The following is a 21,863-nucleotide window of genomic DNA, read 5'->3' on the forward strand; positions in this document are numbered from 1 at the left end:
AGCTGGATTTTCAGCATCATTTCTCTAGTCTTCAGTGTCACATGATTCTTCACGAATCTTTCTAATATGCTAATTTTCTGTATAATAAACATTTATTATTATTATTAATATTTAAAACAGTTGAGTGCATTTTGTCTTTTATAAAATCGGTCACAAACATTATCCCTGCACAATCCCATGTGTGGCATCATATTAACTCACTAGGATTTTTGTCACTAGGAGGAACTCTTTGCACTAAGATTTTTTATGAATACAGGCCCTGGAGTCATATAGAAATTAATATAAAAAATAATTAAACCAATTGATCAAAAGTGATGATAAAGACATTTATAATTTTATAAAATATTTTTATTTCAGATAAATGCTTTTCTTCTAAACTTTCTATCCATCAAAGAAACCTGAGGAAATTCTACTCAGCCTTTTAATAATATAAATAATAATAATAATAATAAATGTTTTTGAGCAGCAAATCAGAATGTTAGAATGATTTCTGAAGGATCATGTGACTGGATTAATGATGTTAAATATTCAACTTTGAAATTACAGGAATAAATACAATTTTAAAAGATATTCAACTAGAAAGTTATAGTTTTAATAGTAAAATAATTAATAGTAAAAAGTACTTTTAAAATTGTACTGTTTTGCTGTTTTATTAAATGTATTAAGTTTTTTTCAGGTTTCTTTGATGAATAGAAAGTTCAGAAGAACAGCATTTATCTAAATTCAAAATCTTTTGTAACATTATAAATGTCTTTTTAATCAATTTTGATCCATTTAAAGCATCCTTGCTAAATAAAATATTTCACAATATGACTGCTTTTGCTTTATTTTGGATCAAATAAATGGTGAGCAGAAGAGACTTCTTTAAAAACATTCAAAATCTTATCCAAAAACTTTTGACTAGTAGTGTAAATGCATTTATCACTTTTGATCTACTTTTAGAGTAATTTTTTTTTTTAAAGAAAAACCTAAACCCTAAACTTCTCATTTTTTTAATAGGCCATGGCAGTATTGTTTTCCAACATTGTTATTTTTACTACAGCCATTCTCTTCCGAGTTGTTTTAAAGTAAGTACTGACATTTCTTTATATCTCTATCCTTTATATCTATTTTATTTATTTTTTTGCCTGTCACTGACTTTTCATCTTTTGACCTGCAGGAGGCGCTTGTCTTGGGTGCAGTGGGCATCTTTGATCATTCTGTTCCTGTCGATTGTGTCTTTGACGACTGGCAGTGGTGACCAGCATGCCATTGCCGTACATGGCCTCCACCCAGCTCACATTTCCACCCCTTCCAACAGCTGCCTAAAATACGCCCATCCCGAGCCAGAGCATCAGAACCATAATGAAACATACTGGAAACGTGAGCTGTGGGACAGCCAGCTTGTCCACAAGCTGAACAGCTTTGGCCTGGGTTACGTCCTACTGCTGCTGCAATGCTTCATCTCTGCTCTGGCCAACATCTACAACGAGAAGATCCTCAAAGAGGGGGAGCAGCTAGTAGAGAGCATCTTCATCCAAAACAGCAAGCTGTACATGTTTGGTTTGATCTTTAACAGCCTCACGCTGCTCCTGCACTCTGACTACCGTGACCTGACGCTACACTGCGGCTTCCTCTATGGACACAATGTCTTCTCCATCGCACTGGTCTTCGTCACAGCTGCCCTGGGCTTGTCAGTGGCCTTCATTCTCAAGTTCAGGGATAACATGTTCCACGTGCTTACAGGCCAGATCACCACAGTCATCGTCACTGCTCTTTCTCTCTTCCTGTTTGACTTCCATCCATCAATGGATTTCTTCCTGCAGGCGCCTATAGTACTGCTAGCCATCTTTGTCTATCACAGCAGCAAGTTGAAGGATCCAGAGTATGCACTACAGCAGGAGAGGCTCAGGGTCATCAATGGCGAGGTGTTTGAGAGGTCAAGAGGGGTAAGAGTCATTTTAAAATATCTTAAGATTTAAAAAGGTCTCTTTGCATCTAAGCTGATCATTTGTTCAATTTGAGTTATTCGTTATTCGTTTCCACCTTAATTTTCGAAGTACACTCAGTTTAAACAAGGAGATCTTCTGAACTTTCTATTCATCCAAGATCCCAAAAAGTTCTACTCAGCTGTTTTCAACAAATTAATAATAAATGTTTTTTGAGCAGCAAAAAAGAATATTTGAGTGATTCCTGAAGGATCATGTGACTGGAGTAATGATACAAAAAATTCAGTTTTGAAATCACAGGAATTAATTACAATTAAAAATATATTTAAATAGAAAACAATTATTTTAAATGCAGGCTTGGTGAGCAGAAAATACTTTTTTAAAAACATTACAAATCTTACTGTTCAAAAACTTTTGACTGGAGTGTATATGTGTGTATATATATATATATATATATAATTGTGAGTTACTGTTATTACTGACATTTAATCATTATATAAGTGGAATTGGAATCCCCAAAGTTTATGGTTTACCACTGAAGACAGTTCTATCATCTTAGCATTAGACCATAAAGACTACATACCCAATAGATTTCCTAATAATAACCAATTCAAAGTCATATCTTCCATTCCTTACAAGTCATCACCCAGCATTAGTAAAAAATCCTATCCAAATCTGTAAACACAGAACTAATATTTATTTTTGTTAAGTATCTGGACATTGTGAAATCCCAGGATACGAACAAACAACTACCATATTATCTTACATAATCAACAACTGGCAAAATGAATGGGATCAGGGTACCAACAACAAACTGTAGTAAAAGTCGCATTTTTCTTAATAAATAATCACTGGAATCAGATCTCCGATCATAAATATGGACAATCCAAAATCATTCACAAGTTCTTAGTATCAAATGAGGATCCACTAATGTGCTCCTCAAACCATAGTCTAGTATCTTTTACCTGTATTTTATTTCATTGTGCTGGTTTAAGTTCTTTAAAGTTAAATTACCCTGTAAACACGAGTCAATTCTGAATATTTTTTAGAGTTTTTATTGAAGCTATGTATTTGACCGTTCCAACTGCTATTCCCTGGCTTTCTTAACTTTTCAACACTTTTATGCAGGGATTGAAATTAACTTTTTCACTCACTAGCCAATTTGGCTACTAAATTTTTAGGTTTCCAGCCATTCATAACTTCTACTAGCCACAAAAAAAAAACAAAAAAAAAAACAGAAATAAACCAACAGCTTAAGGCTGTCTACACATTGGACGTGACAAACCGACTGTTTGGAGTGTGTAATATTGACAAAAAATATCATCTCAATATTTTCTGGGATTTTATCTTTAAAAATAATTAAACTATATTTTGCTGAGTGTGTTATTGTGCTGATATCTTAAGGACTACCAAGAACAGCTGACTCCTAAAGTTTTTGGTATTCTTTATATTCTATGTGGTCAGTTCACAGCCTTGTAGAAAGTAATCTTTCCAATATGTTTAAATTGATTTGTATCTTTTATGGGCATTTTTACCTTTATAAAGCCTTTATTTACGTTATTTTCTAAAGGTGTGCATTATCTTTGGAGTCAAATTCTTACATTTATTCAGTCAATTATAATAATAATACATTTAGGCTGTTACTAAACAAATGAAATCAGTATCAACAAAATTCATCTTTGAAGAAATTGCATATGAAGTGGCATTTAGATGTATTTACACGTTACGCAGCTCAGAGGGACATGGAATGCTTTAACATGCAATTACAAATGCATAAAAATGTTTAGATTTTTTAAACCTGAAATGTTGAATACTATTTTAAACAATTTTAAAAATGAAAAGACTGAAACACTTAGGAGTAGGAGGTAGTAGGAGGCAGCAAGTCACTGTTAAGTGAATCATTGTGATTGAACCGAATCATTTAAACGGTTGATTCGTTCAGGAACAAAACAGTCAATATGGTGTCTAAAACGTAAGTCTCTTGATATTAAATTTGTTTATTGAACTGTTGTATAAAATATCACATTTGTAGTCATGCTGATTTTTTAAGAAAAAAAAGGCCACTCTTTGTATGATCTTAATTAACTATATGAAATTATATAAATATACATGTTCTGCCCCCTTACCTTGAATTATGTGATCATTCTTAATGTATATAGGCCTATTAAAGGGATAGTTCACCCCAAAATTAAAAATTTTGATGTTTATCTGCTTACCCCTAGGGCATCCAAGATGTTGGTGACTTTGTTTCTTTAGCAGAACCCAAACAAAGATTTTTAACTCAAACCGTTGCAGTCTGTCAGTTATATAATGGCAGTCAATGGTTTCCAAATCTTTAAGAGTAAAAAAAAAAAACACAGACAAAACCAAGTTAAACCCTGCGGCTCGTGACGATACATTGAGGTCTTAAGACACAAAACGATAGGTCTGTGCAAAAAACTGAACAGTATTTATATCATTATTTACCTTTGATCCATCGCAACATTCTACTGTCCTGAGCCGGCGCATGATTCGTCAACGTGATTTGCCATAGTAGATACATCCGCGGAAGCGATCTGTTACTTGTGCTTAACCTGAGAGTTTTTTTGACTCTCAAAGCCATGGATCCCATTGACTGACATTATTTGACTGACAGACTGCAACGGTTTGAGTTAAAAAGCTTTGTTTGTGTTCTACTGAAGAAACAAAGTCACCTACATCTTGGATGCCCTGGGGGTAGGCAGATAAACATCAGATTTTCATTTTTGGGTGAACTATCCCTTTAATAGACTGAATCATGCAGTGAAAGAACACACTCAAGTTACTAACCAGATTTCATCACGTAGTCACGTATGTGTGCAATGTGTGCAACAACTCTGTAAGTGTGTTTTGTTTGGTTTTTGCAATATACTTGGTAATGTCATGATGTCTCACGAGGTCAGTATTTGCGCTAAGCCTGTGCAGATTTGGCTTGCATGAACTTCCCCAAGAAATTAATGATTGAACACTTAGGAAAAGTAAGCAGCCAAATTATTTAATGTTAGTGATTTGACAGTGTTACCCACCACAGCTGATTTTTGCGGGTGTTAATTTCGGACCCTGCTTTTTTCAACGGTTTAATGTCCTTCATTTTGCCATTCTGCTGCCTCTCATGTTTTGTTTTTAAAATACAAGGACGTGTTCTCTATGAACCGCCTCTGCAATAAATTCCAGAACTTTTATGAACCTTCTTCACTGGATAGCACCATCTATTATCTGTCTATAAAGACACATCTATAAAGTCACTAAAAGCTGTTATGTTTTTCTGTACTTTCTGGACTTGTGACACCAAAATGAACAAAAATGGTCAATAAACTTAAGAGAAAGCACAATTAAACAATGTATTATGACTGTCGTGATTAAAATAAAAGGTGAAAATGAATGATTCACTCACACTGCACTAGATTGCTTTTACGTGCTGTTTTGTGCAGCGTTGAGTCTTATAACCAATCAAACAAAATCGTTTCTGTTGAACTTAGGAATGTATTGGCCAATCAAAGGCTCTTAGATTAGTCAAAGCTCAGACGCTGAAGATGCATTGAGAATGGACGTTCGCAAATTCCCTAATCATAAACAACACAGTGTAAATACGATGTAAATAAAATTTTCATCGCTTCAGTGACTGTAATGGGAGTTTTTGCATAGACTAAAAGTACCATAGACTTGCGCAGCGTTAGACTACACTAGACTAGCGTAATGGTCCAACACGTTTGTCTGTGAAGCCAGAATCTATTGAGAATTTGACGTGCCCAGAAGCGCAGACACAAAACAAAAAAGTTTTAATATTGCTTTCTGTATCGATATTAATAATCATTATTACAATATAAAAGCTATAATCTACAATAAAGACATTTGTCATAATATTAGAGTCCTATGAGCTGCTTTTTTTTACATCTATAATTTAGATACAATTTTAAACAGTCTATTGTCATTGACTACAGTTTAAAATATTGATTAAAATAGTTGGGTAAATTTAAGTATTTGACATTTAAAGACAACAGATATTATAATAAGATGATTATAAAAATTGCCCTCACAAATATAAAAAAATGCCCATGGAAATCAATTCCAGGGTGCAAATATTGCCCCTTAATACCCTGCTATGTAGTAATTCATGATTGTGTCTTTATGTTTTTATTTTAGGATGGGGAAGAGTTGGAGAGACTAACCAAGGATAACACAGAGAGTGAATCTGAAGAAGAATCCTTCTGAGTTGATTTTGCACCCATCTCTAAATTACCATGTAAATATTATGGAATCAGTCTGTGTATATATATTATGTAAATGTATTATAATGGATGCTGATTGTTTCAGTCACATGGAATGTCTGCGTGACATGCAAAGGGATCAAAGAGATGTTTATTTGCCTCTCTTTCAAACTGTGTAAATATTATGAGCATGTATCAAACTCAGGAGGGTTTGTGAAAGTATTACTTAATGTGCTTCTGTAATGGGAACATAATCACGTTTCAAAGCATGTGCCATATTGTCGTATTTGTGGAAATATGATTTTTAAAAAGTACTTGGATTTTTGCAATAATAAACATCCACATATTAATCCGATATGCTTAAATGTTTGTAGTTTTTGTTTAAGTTCTTAATAATACTGCTATTTTGTGGCAACTGCCAATATATTACTGACCATCAGAGGGAGACAAACCAAAGAAAATGTCAAAGTACAAATTTTGCACATATTTGAAATGTTAGGCTGCCTTCAAAAAATAAGAGAAAGAATCTCAGTTGACTTGCAATATTTTATCCAAAGGCATGATAGCAATATAATATATTTTTATTGAAATTAAAGCACAATTTATACGTTTATAAATAAGACATACAGCGAAAGTGCTCTTTAAAAACAAAGTAACAAAATCAAAACGTAGTTCAACAAGAAAAAGCAGGTTGTGACCTTTAAAAACGATCACTTCGAATAAAGAAGACATCCAATAAATACAAATGTTTCGTTAACGTTCTTTATCTACAAAAGATTATGTCCATAGATGTGAAACGATATACACCAACATTAAGGGACAGAGATGTTTAGCAGAAGAGATGCATCTTTAAAAATGAACAGCTCTATATGATTAATGTAAAACCAGTTTAAAAGGAAGTTTTCAGTTTTCTCTTACCCTGACACTGTATTATGAAAATATAAACCCTAATAACCATAACCCTGATGATAGCCATCCTGATAACCCTCGTGATAGCCATGGTGGTAGCCATAGCCTCCGTATTCATCTTCTGGGCAGCGCATGCCGAGAGATTGCTGGATGGCCATTTCCTGTCTGCGGAGCTGCATGGAGTCGATCAAGTCGTAGATGATGGCCATGGACCACATGGGGGACGGGTACCAGGATTTGACATTTCCGTCTTTTCCCACTAACAGCATGGAGAAGTACTCAGGACTGATCTGGAAATAGTTTCGAATGTCCCTCACTAGAGTGGCAGATATGCCCTCACGCTCCACCGTTGCACTTCCTGAAACAATAAACGTGGGTGTCACAAACAGGTGTGCAGCTGCACATAAACAACAGGAAATGGTGCCATTTGTTCACTAGTGATACTAGGATACTGAACTTCACAATATTTTGATAGATTTGGGTTCAGTGCATAATGCAAAAAAAAAGATTCTAAAAAGTTAGTTTTAGGTAAGCCAATGTGCATGTCACCATTCATCATCATTGCAATTTAGTAGGTTATATAATACATAATTATACCTAATTTAGCTTTTACTGGAATAAGAGAAATGTTTCTTTTTCTGAAGTGCTTTGTGCACTTTCTGAGAGAATACAGAATTACAGTAGTTTTTGTCTTTCTCTTTTCAACCCTGTGCTGTGACCTTTACAGAATATTCCGCCATCGTATATTTAAGGGAGTGGCATCGTATTTTTAGGTATTTTTTTCTTAAAGCATTTCATTTTGCATCCACTTATAACACACTTTGTCAAGCCTAATAATTAAAGTTAGTAGCTATATGGTTTTTACACAAAATAAACTGTATAATATACAAGGTACACATTTATAGTAATTATGCAGTTAATTCTCATATTGTATTATCAGAAAGTTTTGGAATATTTGTCCTCTCCACAGATTTACGAAACAATAATATATAATTTAGTAAGAAGGGTTACATTGACCTTTTAAGATTTTTGCTTACATCTTCCTTGTAAATATATATTATTTCTATTTTATTAAAACGTTTTCAGAGGTAACTCAATAACAATTACAATTTTAACAGTATTTCAAGTGTGATTTATGAGATTTGTTGTATTTTGAATCTAATTTTTCTTTGTAAAAGGCAAAAAGTTGATCATACTGATTTCAAATTTAAGGATCCATTAGTTTGAATATGCATTGAACCAAAAACTACCATAACATCTTAGTTGATAATTCAATATACACTTAAAAATAAAGGTGATTTAGAAGGTTCTTCACAGTGATGCCATTGAAGAACCATTCAGTCAAAGGTTCTTTAAAGAACCATCTCTTTCTTACCTTTTTATAATCTGAAGAAAAAAAGGTTCTTCAGATGTTAAAGGTTCTTTATGAAACCATTCAGACAAAAAGGTTCTTCTATGGCATCTTGCAGTAATTTTATTTTTTAGAGTGTACTTCATTTTTGACAAAACATCCCATGTTTTGGTTGTGACTGCACATTTTCGGTAGTGGGGCAACATCACAATACAGAATTTTAACCCACATACTAAAACATTACTAGAAATTAAAATACTAAAAATGTGCATAACTGTACTGAAACTTTGTTTATTTCCCCCAAATAAAGGATTGTGTTTCCTTTTGTCACTACCGCAACAATGATGAGATGTTTACTGCCCTCCAAAGGCAAAGCGCAGTAACTACACATTTGGTCAAAATTGAGTTAAGGCTTAAAATGGACTTTGTGACAACTGTTTTATCTTGTGGCAAAGTCTCCTGGTTCAATTTTGTCCCGGAGAAACGAGAGTGTCAACATGTTTGACTAGCTGGCGCAAAAACTTAAAAGGCATTTTTCTCAGTTTCAGTGTTGGCGTAGTTACTGCACTTTGCCTTTGGAGGGCAGTTCAGATTGTGACTGTTATGGTACTGACTATGGTATTTTATGGAATAACACCCCAAAAAACAAATATGTTACTACTGAAACTTCACCAAATGTTTCGGTCATGACTGTTTCGGTAGACACAATTTTGGATACTTCTGAACCTAGCTCAAAGATGCTAATCAGCACATGGTTTGCTAGCACAGTTGTACACATATAAAAACTGAATGTTGTGGAATAACTCCCAAAAAAGGTGTTTAATGATAGAAAAATGTTCGGTAGTGACATTCTTTAAAGCTAAACACTGATTTTTCAGACTTTTGAACACATTTTCCAGCGATATCGTATACTATTTGAACTGACTGGATGATGACTGAATTCATTGATGAACTGCTTTTAACTGAAAATTGATTATTTACAATAATGCGTTACTTACACACTATGGTGCTGTTTAAATACTGTGCAGTTGCTTTGACACAATCTGTATTGTTAAAAGCGCTATATAAATAAAGGTGACTTGACTTGACATTTACCTCAAAATGATGGGGCCTATTTACTCACCATGTAGCTATGAGAGAGAGTGACATAAATATTTCCTGATTATAAATCAATGGTGGTTGCTAGTGGTACCATGACAAAAATATAACTTATTGGATTTTTAGGAACCTTTTGAACTGTCAAAATAAATAAATCAATACAGAATTAAATCAAATTCTATCAGCCTATCGGTCCACCATCTTTCCATCCGTTAGAAAAACTATATGCACACCTGACTTTAAATATAGAGCTTTTTAACATACATAGCCATACGAAAACCTCTAATAGAACATTTTCATAGAAACCAGATTTATTTTTATAAAACCAACATGTTTCGTCAGATATTGACTTTGCTTTCATCTTACATATGGGTCCTGCCTCCTCAGACTTTAATGTCAGCACTCTAAATACAGCTTACAGAATCACTTTTTGATCTTAATGTATCAGACAGACTGCTGATGCAGCCTTTCGAAACACATAGGAGCCTCTGTGCCAGCGAAGGCAAAGCTGTCTGAAGTTTCAACAATGATGGAAAATATGTAAACACCTGAGCCCTCTTCATTTCTATCCTGCAAAATATTATTCCCGAGGGAACTGTTTGGTCATTTCTGAGCCCAGCTAGAGCTGGAGAGGCTGACTCATGCAGGGAGAGGCTTGAAACCAGAGGCTACTGGCTGCTTTTGACTGACACCTAAAAAAGCAGCCAATGTCAACACAACACCACCGCACTCATCTAATGTGCTGATTAACCCTTAACTAAACACCTGGCTGCTGTGAGAGCTACCAGTTTGATTTTATATTAGGGGTGGGCATAGATAAATTTTTTTAATCTAGATTAATCTAGATTAAATCTTGGAATTAATCTAGATTAATCTAGATTAAACTGGCTAATTTGAATTCTGCTGAAGGCATTCAGAATATGCGTGCTACCCAAATAATGACTAAAAGTCTTCGAGAACGGGCCAGGTGGCGCATTAGATCAGGCGCTCATCTCCTGTTTCCAAAATGCATCACAAACTGCTTGACAATTGCATTTACAACATAAGTACCTATACAAACTTGTGTAACCAAGTACTTCTGCGCAAAAGGCTGCACGACGTACGCGTTGCCGTTAAACACACAGACGCGCACGGGAAAGAATAGCCTATCTGCGTGCATAGTCTTCGATTAAACTGCGTTGCTTTTACAAGCATCAATTCAGTTGTTGCATATAGTTTAATGTCTTTATTTCGGGATTATCAAAGTAAATTATAACTCAAACTTGAGATTTTACTGGGGCACAACAGATTTTCACTGGGGCGCGTGCCCCAGTAAAAAGGGTCTAGCAACGCACGCACCTGCCCTGAAGCGGCTTCATAACTGCATCCATTGCAGACTTTGCGCGTCTCATTTGATGTGGTAATTTCACAGAAGTTGGAGACTCGTTCTCGCCCCCTACAGTGCAATTCGACTAGGTATACATCATCCGCGCTAAAATATCAAGGTGAAAGTCATCATATCTTGCGTAGTTTAGACCCAGCTCCCAACCCAACTTTGAGAATAGATTAACGGCGATATCTTTTTTATCGCCCGATAAGAGTCTCACGTTAACGCAGCACGTTAACGCCGATAACGGCCCACCACTATTTTATATTTTTATATAGATTTTAAGAATTAGTTTATTACAAGTCCAAAATATGCTTTATATGTTCATAACTGCTTTTAAACAATTGCTACAAGTGCTTACATAACTGTTAAAAGTCTTCTCGCACCTCAAAGTCTAGACCACATTTTAGAGGTTTACTGGCAAGTCTCACTTCCCAGAAGTGTAGCTTTTCTACTAATGTTTCAGCAGCAGTTGTCTTACCATTGATGGGGTAAAGCTCCAACACTCCTCCCATGTCTATCAGCTCTGTCCCCACCAGCTTCAGTACTGATACATGGCGAAGACCTGCAAATACAGAAAGAATTTGTTGAATTTGAGATGTTCTCCTGTTAACATTTAGGCCATTTAAGGGCATGTTTGTGGCTTACAGACTGTTGTTGTGATATATACAAAGCTGTTTCTCAACTTGTTGATGTTGGAATTGACAGCCAAATTTAAATCCGCTGTGGCAACCAATGTCAGTTTAAATGGAGCAAAAAGCCAGACTTTTTTTTTTGGTTCATGCCTGTCAAACACTGTAATTGTTTTAAAATCTTTTCCTGGTCACATTCTGCCACATCATTATTTTTATAGAGCTAAAGCTACGACGTCAGTTTTTAAGCTAATTTTCCAAAAGCTCCCTCTGGTAATTTCTGAATGTTTTTTCAGAATAGCAGTTTACAATTTATTAAGGCATGTGGTTAACATTACTTCAGGAGACTGTCACATTTTGTTCTAAAACATAAATTACACACAGTCATAGATCAAATGTAATTTCTGTAGCTAACAAGGTGCTAATGCTATTCACTATCTCTTTATGATTTTCACACACACACAAAAAAAAAAAAAAAATATATATATATATATATATATTTTTTTTTTTTTTAATTTGAATGAATGATTCAATGACTCTTCCATTATTGAAGGAATCAGGATTTTTGAATGAATCTATTGAATAAATGATTAAATGACAATTTTTTAAGTCATTTGTTGCCACCTAGTGTCGAAACAATGTAAACAACATTGCAATCAATGTAATTCGAAACGGCAATTTAAAGCAAAAAATATAGCTGCAAGCAGTGATTCAAGGGGTTCAAGTGCTTTAAGACATTTAAGCAAATATGAAAAAACACATTACATATTGTTTAGCATGCCTGTATCCACCTAAAGCAATGTTAAAAATAAATAAATAAATATGGCAATTTTGGCAAAAGGTAATTTGCCATAGAAATATATATTTTTAACATTTATGACTGTTATAGCACCACCTGTGGTCCGATCTCCTTAACTATGCATGCTTGTTTAGAATCACCAGTTGCATGCGCTCACCAGGTGACACTTCGTGAAGTTTTGAGCTTTCCTTTAGGTTTTATAGGATTTTAGGTAAGGTTGGACAGGCCCCTTTTCTAAATGATCCAGTTATAGCTTCCCAAAGAGTATATTTTTTATGGGGTTTTTTTCCAGATTGAGAGAAAAACCTAGGACTAGTTCGCAAAAGTAGGTTTTTTACATCTTCTCAATCATTTAACAATTTGATTGACAGCAGTGGTTCTACAGGCAAAGTCGTCGAGAATGAGGAGTTCTATCATATGATACGAATGTTGAAAACCCTGCAATGTACAATCGTTTATGCCCTTGAATAATGCCCAAATTTTGACCATGACTGTGCACATTTTCATGGTTTTTCCCTCTTATAGATCCACCAAGTGGCCAAGCTCCATGATTTTTTGCTCTGTGACCTCAGATTGAGCTCTTACGTAAGTTTTCTGAGTTTGGCGAAGATATCTCATTCCGTACAGGAGTTATAGGCATTTTACTAAAAGTGACCCTGCCCCTTTCGAACGTTTTGGAATCTCTTTGCAATGGTAAGTTTCAACTTTTTTTGATAATTATTGATATTCACTCTCCAGAGAATCTTTCTGTACTGGTTTGGTTCCGATTGGATGAAAAACCTAGGACTAGTTTGTAAAAATATTTTTTTCAAAAGACCCAAAATACCTGAGAATATCACCAAGCTCACAATCGAATCTGAGGCTTGCGTTTTATCCGTCGTTTATTCTAACGACATAAGACACTTGAGTCTGCAACTGTCGGTTTAGGAATTATGAGGAATTTTGTACTTTTGATTGCTGTAGCCCCCCATCAAGCCAATTAAGGAAAAGCCTTGTGAGTACTACCATCCCTCCAAGCTTCAAGTCTCTACGACTTATGGTTTGGTCTGCATGATCAGTTGGAGATTGCTGATCCTTGGCCATTCTAACAATTACAATGTGGTTTCAGTGCTACATGCTTGAACCCCCAATTACTTTCAAAAGATCAATTTTGATTGCTTCCATAGACATCGGTGTTTATATCTGAACTATAAACTTTTATTCCAGTGTTCTGTGATAATATTAATTATCGTAACACAGAAATTACATTGTGTAGTTGAAAAGACTGTTTGTGAAGCTGTTTCATACCTAAACATGATAAATGCTCTCTCTCCATTTCATTGTTTTAATAGACACAGATGAATTGTTGTATATTAGAAATAAGACCACTTTGGTGTTTGAATCAAGCTCGCAATGTTTTAACGATTAATCAAGCAGCAACAGGTATGGAACTGGATGGCAAATAACTTATAAATATACTATTTGAATGTCAATAAAGTTCACCTACTCTATGTAAAGCTATATAATATAAAAATAAAGGAGCCATTCAAGAGCTTGCTGCAATGAGTAGTTTGTTAATTACATGAGTTATGTGTTTGTCAGGATTTCTGGGACAAGAGACAAAATGGCAAACATTCACTGCTGTTGTGTCAAGCTTATTTTGTGGGAAACATTTCTGAATGCAAGTATCATCGGGAATACACATTCTTCTTGGAAATAATTTCCAAATCCATAACTCAATGGAGTTTATGAGCTGGCTTAGTCTGAACTACAGTAACAATGATCTGGTTTTAATATTCACTGAGTGACAAGAGAAAATCAATCTGAGATATTATCTTGGCAAACTTGAGACATGAGAAAGAAACATATGCAGAATCAATCTGTAGTCAAAATCCTAATGTTTTTATGTGCAATAAAGTTATCTCGCATTTTAATCGAAATTCTCCTTCAGTCACATGCGAAGGTTAAGTTATTATTATTCTTACCCAAGTTGCATGCCTGACTGGTCAGTGCATAGAGCTGTTGCTGATAGGCCCATTCCTCATCATTTGGTGCAGATATAACAAATAACCTGCGTCTCCAGCGGAACCTAAAATCATTAGAACAATAAATTACTTGTAAGATTCCCAGCACCATTTCAAAGAAAAATGCTAATAACCTACCTGGAAAGGAAGTTTTCCAATGATCTTGGCTTGTCTTCTTTTTTACACGTCACCCCATCACGTTTCTGTTGTTCCATCTCTCTAATGCGTGATGAAAACGTGTCGATATATTCGAACACGGCCTTCATTGCAATTGGCACTTCATAATTTTGCTGGAAATGAAAAGATTTATGAAAACAAAGAGGGTTACAAACCAAATACATTTACTAGTAAGGGGACTTTCTCAATAGGTTTTGAGCAGCCAAGAATGCTGAACATAAAATGATGTGTGAGGTCGACAGAGCTGTGAAGAATTCTTGACATTTTTTCTGCAAACCACAACAAATATGCTGTTCAAGCAAGAATGCGATCCAGAACGCAACATCCATTACCACATTTCTTTTGACTTTGGCAAATGAATTACATTTTTATTATCTTATTTCATAGTGTAACTTCAACACTACATTTGCTATTAATTTTATTCAGCATATAGTGACCATTACACCAAATACAGCGAGTCATACAGAATTAATATGGATGTTAAAACATGTTCCGAAAACAAAGACTAATTCTAATTTACAGAAACCGTGATGATTCATGTTTATCTATGGGCAGTTTATTTATTAACACAGTCAGTTACGTCAACATTCAGCTCTCACAATTTGGTTTAAACATTACATGCCCAGAATTAATTCAATATTTGTGGGTGTCTGACTGGCTACTGTTCTGAGGATTTTCAACAGATTTTACTGTCTATCCGCCGCCTGACTGCACAGTGACTTCTTTGTGTATTCCAGCTGTCTGCAAACAGGACTCGGCTTTGCACTGGCACACCTCACATACCCCTAAAAAAAGTACTGTGGGAGAAGAGAGCTTTAAAGCAGTGAAAATGTAATATGTTCCATGTCTATTACCTTTGCTTTCATGTCCAGATCTGTGAGGACAACGTAGAAATCACTGTGGGTCATTCCGTACTCTTCCCTCAGCTCTGTGATGAGATCCTGGTTCTCCAAATCCTCCTGTTTCAGACCTTTCATGGGCTTGTCATTCTCTGCAAAGACGCCACACAAAATCCCACAGACCGATCAACCAACCAAAGAGATAAATACAGAAGATTACAGATGGCTCCACAGTCTGCTAGTTTTGTTTTGACTGCAGTTCAAAGAGACATGCGTGTCTTTCATAACATGCGGTACACAGTGCGACCCCTCCGGTGGGGTCACCAACTCGGGACACTGAGGCCCTCGGCTATATGAGTAGCTCAATGCTGTTCTGCTGTTTGTCTAAATGGAAAATCACCAGACATGCAGTCTTTTAATGAAGTGCTGCAGGGCCTTAGGGATGGCAGCTCGGTGTGTTTATTCTGGGAACATGGCTTCCTTTGCTATACAAGAGACAGATAAAAACAGAGCAACTCATGTGAAAGACCCTCTTTGCTCTGTGGAAACTCTGTGGGTGCGTGAGACAGCGCAGGAAGATGCGGCCAACCCAAAGTATTTGTTTTCCTTTCCGCAAAATCCAAAGAATTTCTCACTTTGATTTCCAGGGGACAACAAAACAGATGGTTTAAGGCACTCCACTTTCAGCAAGGGAGGTGAACTACAATTAAAAACCAATCAAAGCGGAGGCAAAATGCTATTTCAACCTTTAAACATGTGGTTTTCTTTAAATAAGCTCTTTATTTATCTCTTAAGGCAAGAATATGCAATAAGGAGGCTTAAAGCACGTCCTACTTCACTCGCAATGTACAAACAACAACTAAGGATCTTAATATGAAACAAATAAGACCATTTTTAAATAACAATGATAAAACAAAATCCCCTTTCTACGGAGTTACATCATAGGCATTACAAACGGAAAATAAGAGATTAGGTTTAGCCTCAGCAGCGCTTCTAATTACATATGCCTACTGTAGCCACAGCACAGGACCTTTAATTGTGGTTTAGGAACCGCTGATCATACAGTCAGTCATGTTTCCTTTTCTAGTACCTCTGATGCTGCAATAGAACCAGTCACAGTGAGCTCGCAGGCTATAAATGCTCAAAACGTGCCAGTCTCATATATGCCTTCATAGAAAGCCTTATGTGTTCACTTAGGTGCCTTTAAACAGAGATGTTTATGAGCACCTGTTTTGCTTCCATTTTTCCATCCTGAGGCAGTGAAAGGGACCCCTCACAGAGAACTATGTGACGCAGACCAGACTGATGAGTATATGGAATAAAAGTCAAAGCAGTGACTCATTCAGAGACAGTCTGGATGATGATGATGTCATTGCTAAACTCTTTCACAGCATTTTGTCCTAAAGCTTCTAGAATCAATGACAAGACAGGGCGAAGACATGAAATGTCCAGCAGTCCCGCCCCTTTTAAATAGCCAATAGCGTTTCGTTTATATCACAGCTTGAGCTCGGTAAAGCCGCATTTGACAGCGTATGACAGCCACAATCTCATCCAAATTGCATTATCCATATATAAAATAGCATTCTGTGTAGGCTGTGTGCACGCTGTGGTGGTTTGTGTGGCCCAACGCGAAAACCAGACTTTATTCGCCCCAAAGGAATGCATATTGTTCCCTATCTCCTATATAGTGCACTTTGTGCCGTTCACAGTACCTAAATGCGAATTCTGCTGCAGCGTCTATTTATAGTGTAGGGGGTGGGCTGTGTCAGATGCTAGAGAGCATTTGATTGGACAGAAAGTGATGTTATCAAAATTGTTCATCCATATTGGCAGAAGTTGGAGACTGTAATTTTTGAATGCTTATATCCTCTAAATGCAAATTTTGCCATTGTTTTGGAGCACACTAGCTTACAGATAACCTTAAGGCTAACGTATTCATACTAAAAGCCAAAAAGCTTCCATTTTGATTTCATGGGGACTTTAAACCTCTTTTAATGGCATTCTATGGTACACAGTTCTGGTGACGGTAGGTAGGTTAAAAGCATTCAAAGCTCAATTTCATGCAAAAATCTGGTCTTCATTATCTTAGCATGTGAGCCTTTTGAATAACTTCAACAATACTCATTGTTTTTGAATACAAGCCATAGGCTTCCCTGCTTTTGGAGCAGTTCCACAGCAACACTGACAATGAAGAAATTGTAAGAATTTAGATTATTGTATGCTTCACCAGTCTACACACCCTGCGAACTGAGTCATCCGCCAAGAACTGACTGCTGTTTCTGAGCTCAAACTCTCCAGTCAGAATTACAGCTACAAAGGAAACAGACATTTTCCCATGTCTTGGATAATGATCTGGAGAGCAAAACGTGCCAGAGCAGACTCTCTGCACTCTTCCATTTGATTCATCAAGCAGCGTTCCGTGACACTTGAACAAGTACCATTCACTCCATTCCCAGACCAAACTTCAAGTTCCTTTGCTGTGAGGTTCTGTGTCATACGAGGTCATAATCTGGAAAAGTGCTTCCCTGACTTACAAGTGAGTGCCAACTGTTGGATAAAAGGCGCTTTTTGTTTGACATACGATTAAAAGCTCTTAATCTCCAGCATAGGAAAATGGCTTGTGTTTATCATATCCATATCCAGCCTAATCATTCAGAATTCTATGTCACAACTAGTAAAGCTCTCAAAGAACAGGAAACAATTGTTCTTTTTCATGAACGTTGCAGGATTTTTATGATAGGTGGCCTGAGTTCAGTTTGGCCCAGTGGGAATCGATGGAATGCTTTGACCGGAACTTCCATAACCTGTGTTTAAATGTCCATATGTCAAAACATGACATGGATTCTCAGCAGGAATGAGGAAAGCAAAACAATAGGAAAAGATAACAGGAAAGTGATGAAAACACATTCTCCTTTCATTTTCTAAGAGCTATTTTAAAGTTGTTTTAAAGCTTTTTCTGATGTTTTGAATAATATATAGTTGATATACTGCACATATACAGTATTCATACCCCGTCATTTTTCACATGTTGTTATGTTGCTGCCTTTTGTTAAACTGCTTAAAATAACATTTTTCTGCATCAGTCTACACTCCATACACCATGATGGCAAAGCAAAAACAGGTTTCAGCAAGAGTGGCTTATAGACAACTCTGTGAATTTCCTTGAGTGGTCCAGCCACAGCCTGGGCTTGAACCCAATCAAACATTTCTGCAGAAACCTGAAAATGTCTGCCAGCGTTCATCCAAGCTGAAAGAGCTTGGGCGGTAAAGACGTCATGAGAAGAATGGCAGATAATTGGCAAATGCTGATGTGCAAAGGTTGTCGCATCATACCCAAAAAGACTTGAGGCTGTAAAGGTACTTTAGAGTTAAGGGTATGAATACTTATGCAATGTACTTATTTCAGTTGTTTTATTTTTAAAAAATTTACGAAGTTCTGATAATTCTATTTTTGCTTTGTCATAATGGTGTATGAAGTGTTTGGTTTGGAAAAAAAGGTAATTTAAAGCAATTTAACATAGGCAGCATAACAAAACATAAAAAAATATGTTTTGTTTCCAACAAAAATAAGATGTGGCTTACCAAGTTGGTAATGATCTATTTTCATGGTGCTGTTCATAAGCGTGCCGAAGATGGTGATGATGGAGACCTTCCTGATGGCCATCTCACAAACATTTTCCAAGTATTCATCCCTTTGCTGAACATACATGGTGTTCTCTTCTGTTGGAGAGGTGATCAACTGCAGAGTGTGAAACAGAAGAACAGTAAACAATAATACAACACAGAAATCCACATTTCTAAATCATTAGACTATGTATAAAGGTACTCACAATTAGTCTCCTTTTGGTTTCAAAATAGTCCAAAAAGGTAGCCAGAGTTCCTTTAGGTGGCGGTGGTGGTGGTGGTCTTTTTGTTGGTTTCTGATATTCTACTTTCTCTTGGATCTTTAATTCTTTCTTTCCATTTTTCTTACCACCCTTTCCATCCTTCCTCCTCTCCGTCTTGTCCTTCTTGTCCTTCTTTTTCTTTTTATCGGTCCTGCCCTTGCCTTTCTTGGCAGGCACAATTTCCTCCACCTTCTCTTCAGGATAGACGTTGGTGGGCTGACCTACATCATATTTGTCTTCATATGCATTGCTAATTTCCTTATTGCCATTTTTCTTCTTTGTAGGCTTAACTTTAGGCGGTTTGTGTTGTGTAGGTATAATGCTTGTATGTTTGTTATTGTATTTTTTTTTATCTGTGTGGTTGTCCCTGTATTTTGCGTCAGCTTTCGTGTAGACGGGAGGCGTGGTGGGTGAGGTTGTCTGGTATCTGTCCCCACGGTTGTAATAGTAAGGCTCAGTGGTGGTCTTGTGGGCTGGGATCCATTGTGGGGTAGTAGGAGCTTTGGTCGTCCTTGGAGTGGTGGTGGTCCGCGTTGTAGTTGTGGTCGGCCGCGTCGTTGTCGTCGTTGTGGTGGTAGTTCGGGTAGTAGTTGGGGGGCGTGTGGTGGTGGTGGTGGTAGTAGTTGCTTTGGTAGTGGTGGTTGGTCTCGTTGGAGTTGGAGTAGTAGTTGTAGTCGGTCTTCGGATAGGTTTTCGCACCTCTTTTCTCCTCTCCACTGGTGGGTCCACTTGAGAGTCAGTGCTGGGGACACCCGCGACCACCTGCCCCTCCACCCCAGCTCCTCTACACTTCTGCACAAAGCCTTTCTGCCTGACCTTCTCCATTTTGCGCATAGGTGACTGGTCAATAACTTCGTACATCGCTTCCAGCCTGACAGGGTATGGGTAGCGCTCCTCTACCTGAAGCGTCTTCTTCAGAAGGACCATCCCAAACTTTCCTTTCTCTAATTTAAGAAAGTTCATGAGCCTGGGAATAATAGTAGTGTCTAATGGCTCTTCCATCACCTTGCCTTCATTAGTAATGCGTCTGATTTTCCCACCCAATTCTCCTTCTTGGTGAAACATGACAATCTGATGCACGTGCCGCTCTGCCAGTTCGCAATAAACATCTGGTTTGAGAAGACTCATCATCAACCTGTAGTAACCATCAGAGTCGTGAGGTGCAGAAATAACCAGCAGGCGGTTTTTCCCTGCAAATGATGCCAATAAATTTGGAGAACCAGCACTGCTTGGCATGCGGGATACTCTGGCCCTGGCTCCAGGTGTTCCATCATCGTGCTGGATTGGATTATTAGACCCACCCTGTGCTGGTCTTCTTTGTGCCAAGACCTTTCTGGATTGGACGTTCCTGGGAACGTTTATACCTTCATCTCCCTGCATCTGCTGGCGTCTGTCGTTGATCCATGAAGGAGAACGTGTTTTGATAATCTGTGCCTGTCTTGATTTGTTTTGTCGTGATCGTCTTAAGGAAATCAGTCTGAGTTTGGCTTGTTTATCGGTCGGGCTGCTCTCTGACACGTAAACAGTCCATGTCAACAGACACAAAACACCAAAACAAAGCATGTACCTTCCCCTCATGATTGAAATCTTTAGTAGGATTTAAGTCAGTAGAGAGAAACAGTCCGGTAAAGCGTCATAAGATCCGATATACTTTTTTGTTAATAGTGTTTATAATTCTGATGCTCAGCGCAAAACAGTGCAAAAGTTATTTAAAACCATCTTTAGATACTTAACAAACAAAGAAAATTATTTTCTTTTACAAAGACAAAATCGGTCAAGTTAGATCGACCTTGGTTTTACCTGTAAGTGTGTTTAGGAAACATTTCTTGAACATGAAGCGCCTGATCTGGCTGATTCAATGCAAAGAGGCATTTACTGCTGCCCAGCGCCAGATTTTTCTCATCTCATCATTCCTGTATCAAAATGCATATAATCCCTTAATCAGCTCAAAATAGATGTCATGAAGTAAAGCTCCGGTCCTTAGTCAGTCTCGAGAAGTTTGACACGAGCCACTTCAACACAACGCACTTCGCGAAAAATGAGCAAAAGTCAGAAATACTTCCAAAAGTTTGGAAAACTCTCTGTGCGGCTCCTTATCACTGGAAGCTTTCCCAGACATGTCAGAAAGTAACAGCACAGCAGCCTCCGTATCCTCTGACGAGCGCACAGGACCAACCCATGCAGCGGAGGGGTGCCAGTGCGCAAAGATTTACTCCTGAAATAAGAGTGAACCGTAACCTTAAAACAGGCGAATCCTTTCAGACCCGTTTCATAAAGGTAGCAGGATTTGTGAATAATAAATATAGCGAGTGTGATATTATAAAGACAACGAGTTGTTTCTAAAAACGAAATAGCTATATTCTTCCACTGTTCTAAAGCCAAAGAAAAGTTTTTTTTTAAATATTATCTGGAAAAGTTGGCTGTGTATATTTTCCCATACCTTAAGAGAAATATTTTCAGTAAAGCTGAAGGTAACAATGGCGAAAACAAACTAATTAGAGTAAAAAAACACAAACATTGAAAATATCTTTCATGCATATTTGTGACCCTGGACCATAAGGGTACATTTTTCGAAATTTAGTTTTATACACCATCTGAGAACTGAATATATAAGCTTTCCATTGACAGGATAAGATTTGGTCGAGATA

The 21,863-nt window shown here is 36.9% G+C and overlaps 2 protein-coding genes across 2 annotated transcripts in view; one reads left to right on the forward strand and one right to left on the reverse strand.

Moving 5' to 3' along the window:
• The window catches only part of slc35a5 (solute carrier family 35 member A5), a 13,517-nt gene extending 7,008 nt beyond the window's left edge, over window positions 1-6,509 (forward strand). Inside the window, exons 5-7 of the mRNA XM_073846016.1 lie at window positions 1,000-1,067; window positions 1,160-1,928; window positions 6,090-6,509. Coding sequence (XP_073702117.1) covers window positions 1,000-1,067; window positions 1,160-1,928; window positions 6,090-6,158 — 906 coding nt within the window. The 3' untranslated portion in view covers window positions 6,159-6,509. The remainder of the gene's footprint in view (window positions 1-999; window positions 1,068-1,159; window positions 1,929-6,089) is intronic.
• Window positions 6,510-6,717: 208 nt separating this feature from the next.
• ccdc80 (coiled-coil domain containing 80) lies at window positions 6,718-21,366 on the reverse strand. The gene is made up of 7 exons (XM_073845682.1): window positions 19,159-21,366; window positions 18,911-19,067; window positions 15,344-15,480; window positions 14,451-14,602; window positions 14,274-14,377; window positions 11,360-11,443; window positions 6,718-7,421 (listed from the first exon to the last, which is right to left on the reverse strand). The coding sequence occupies exons 1-7, from the start codon at window positions 20,791-20,793 to the stop codon at window positions 7,102-7,104; spliced, it is 2,589 nt and encodes an 862-aa protein (XP_073701783.1). The 5' UTR covers window positions 20,794-21,366; the 3' UTR covers window positions 6,718-7,101.
• Between the last annotated feature and the right edge of the window lie 497 nt (window positions 21,367-21,863).

Source organism: Garra rufa, chromosome 8, assembly GCF_049309525.1.
Source record: "Garra rufa chromosome 8, GarRuf1.0, whole genome shotgun sequence".
Classification (NCBI taxonomy): Eukaryota; Metazoa; Chordata; class Actinopteri; order Cypriniformes; family Cyprinidae; genus Garra; species Garra rufa.

Coding starts and splice junctions, on each gene's coding strand:
- ccdc80 (XM_073845682.1), bottom strand. CDS start 20,793: ATGAGGGGAAGGTACATGCTTTGTTTTGGTGTTTTGTGTCTGTTGACA. Junction 15,481..18,910: donor AATAGATCATTACCAACTTG/GTAAGCCACATC, acceptor GCGTCTTTGCAG/AGAATGACAAGCCCATGAAA. Junction 14,603..15,343: donor ATCTGGACATGAAAGCAAAG/GTAATAGACATG, acceptor TTTCATTTCCAG/CAAAATTATGAAGTGCCAAT.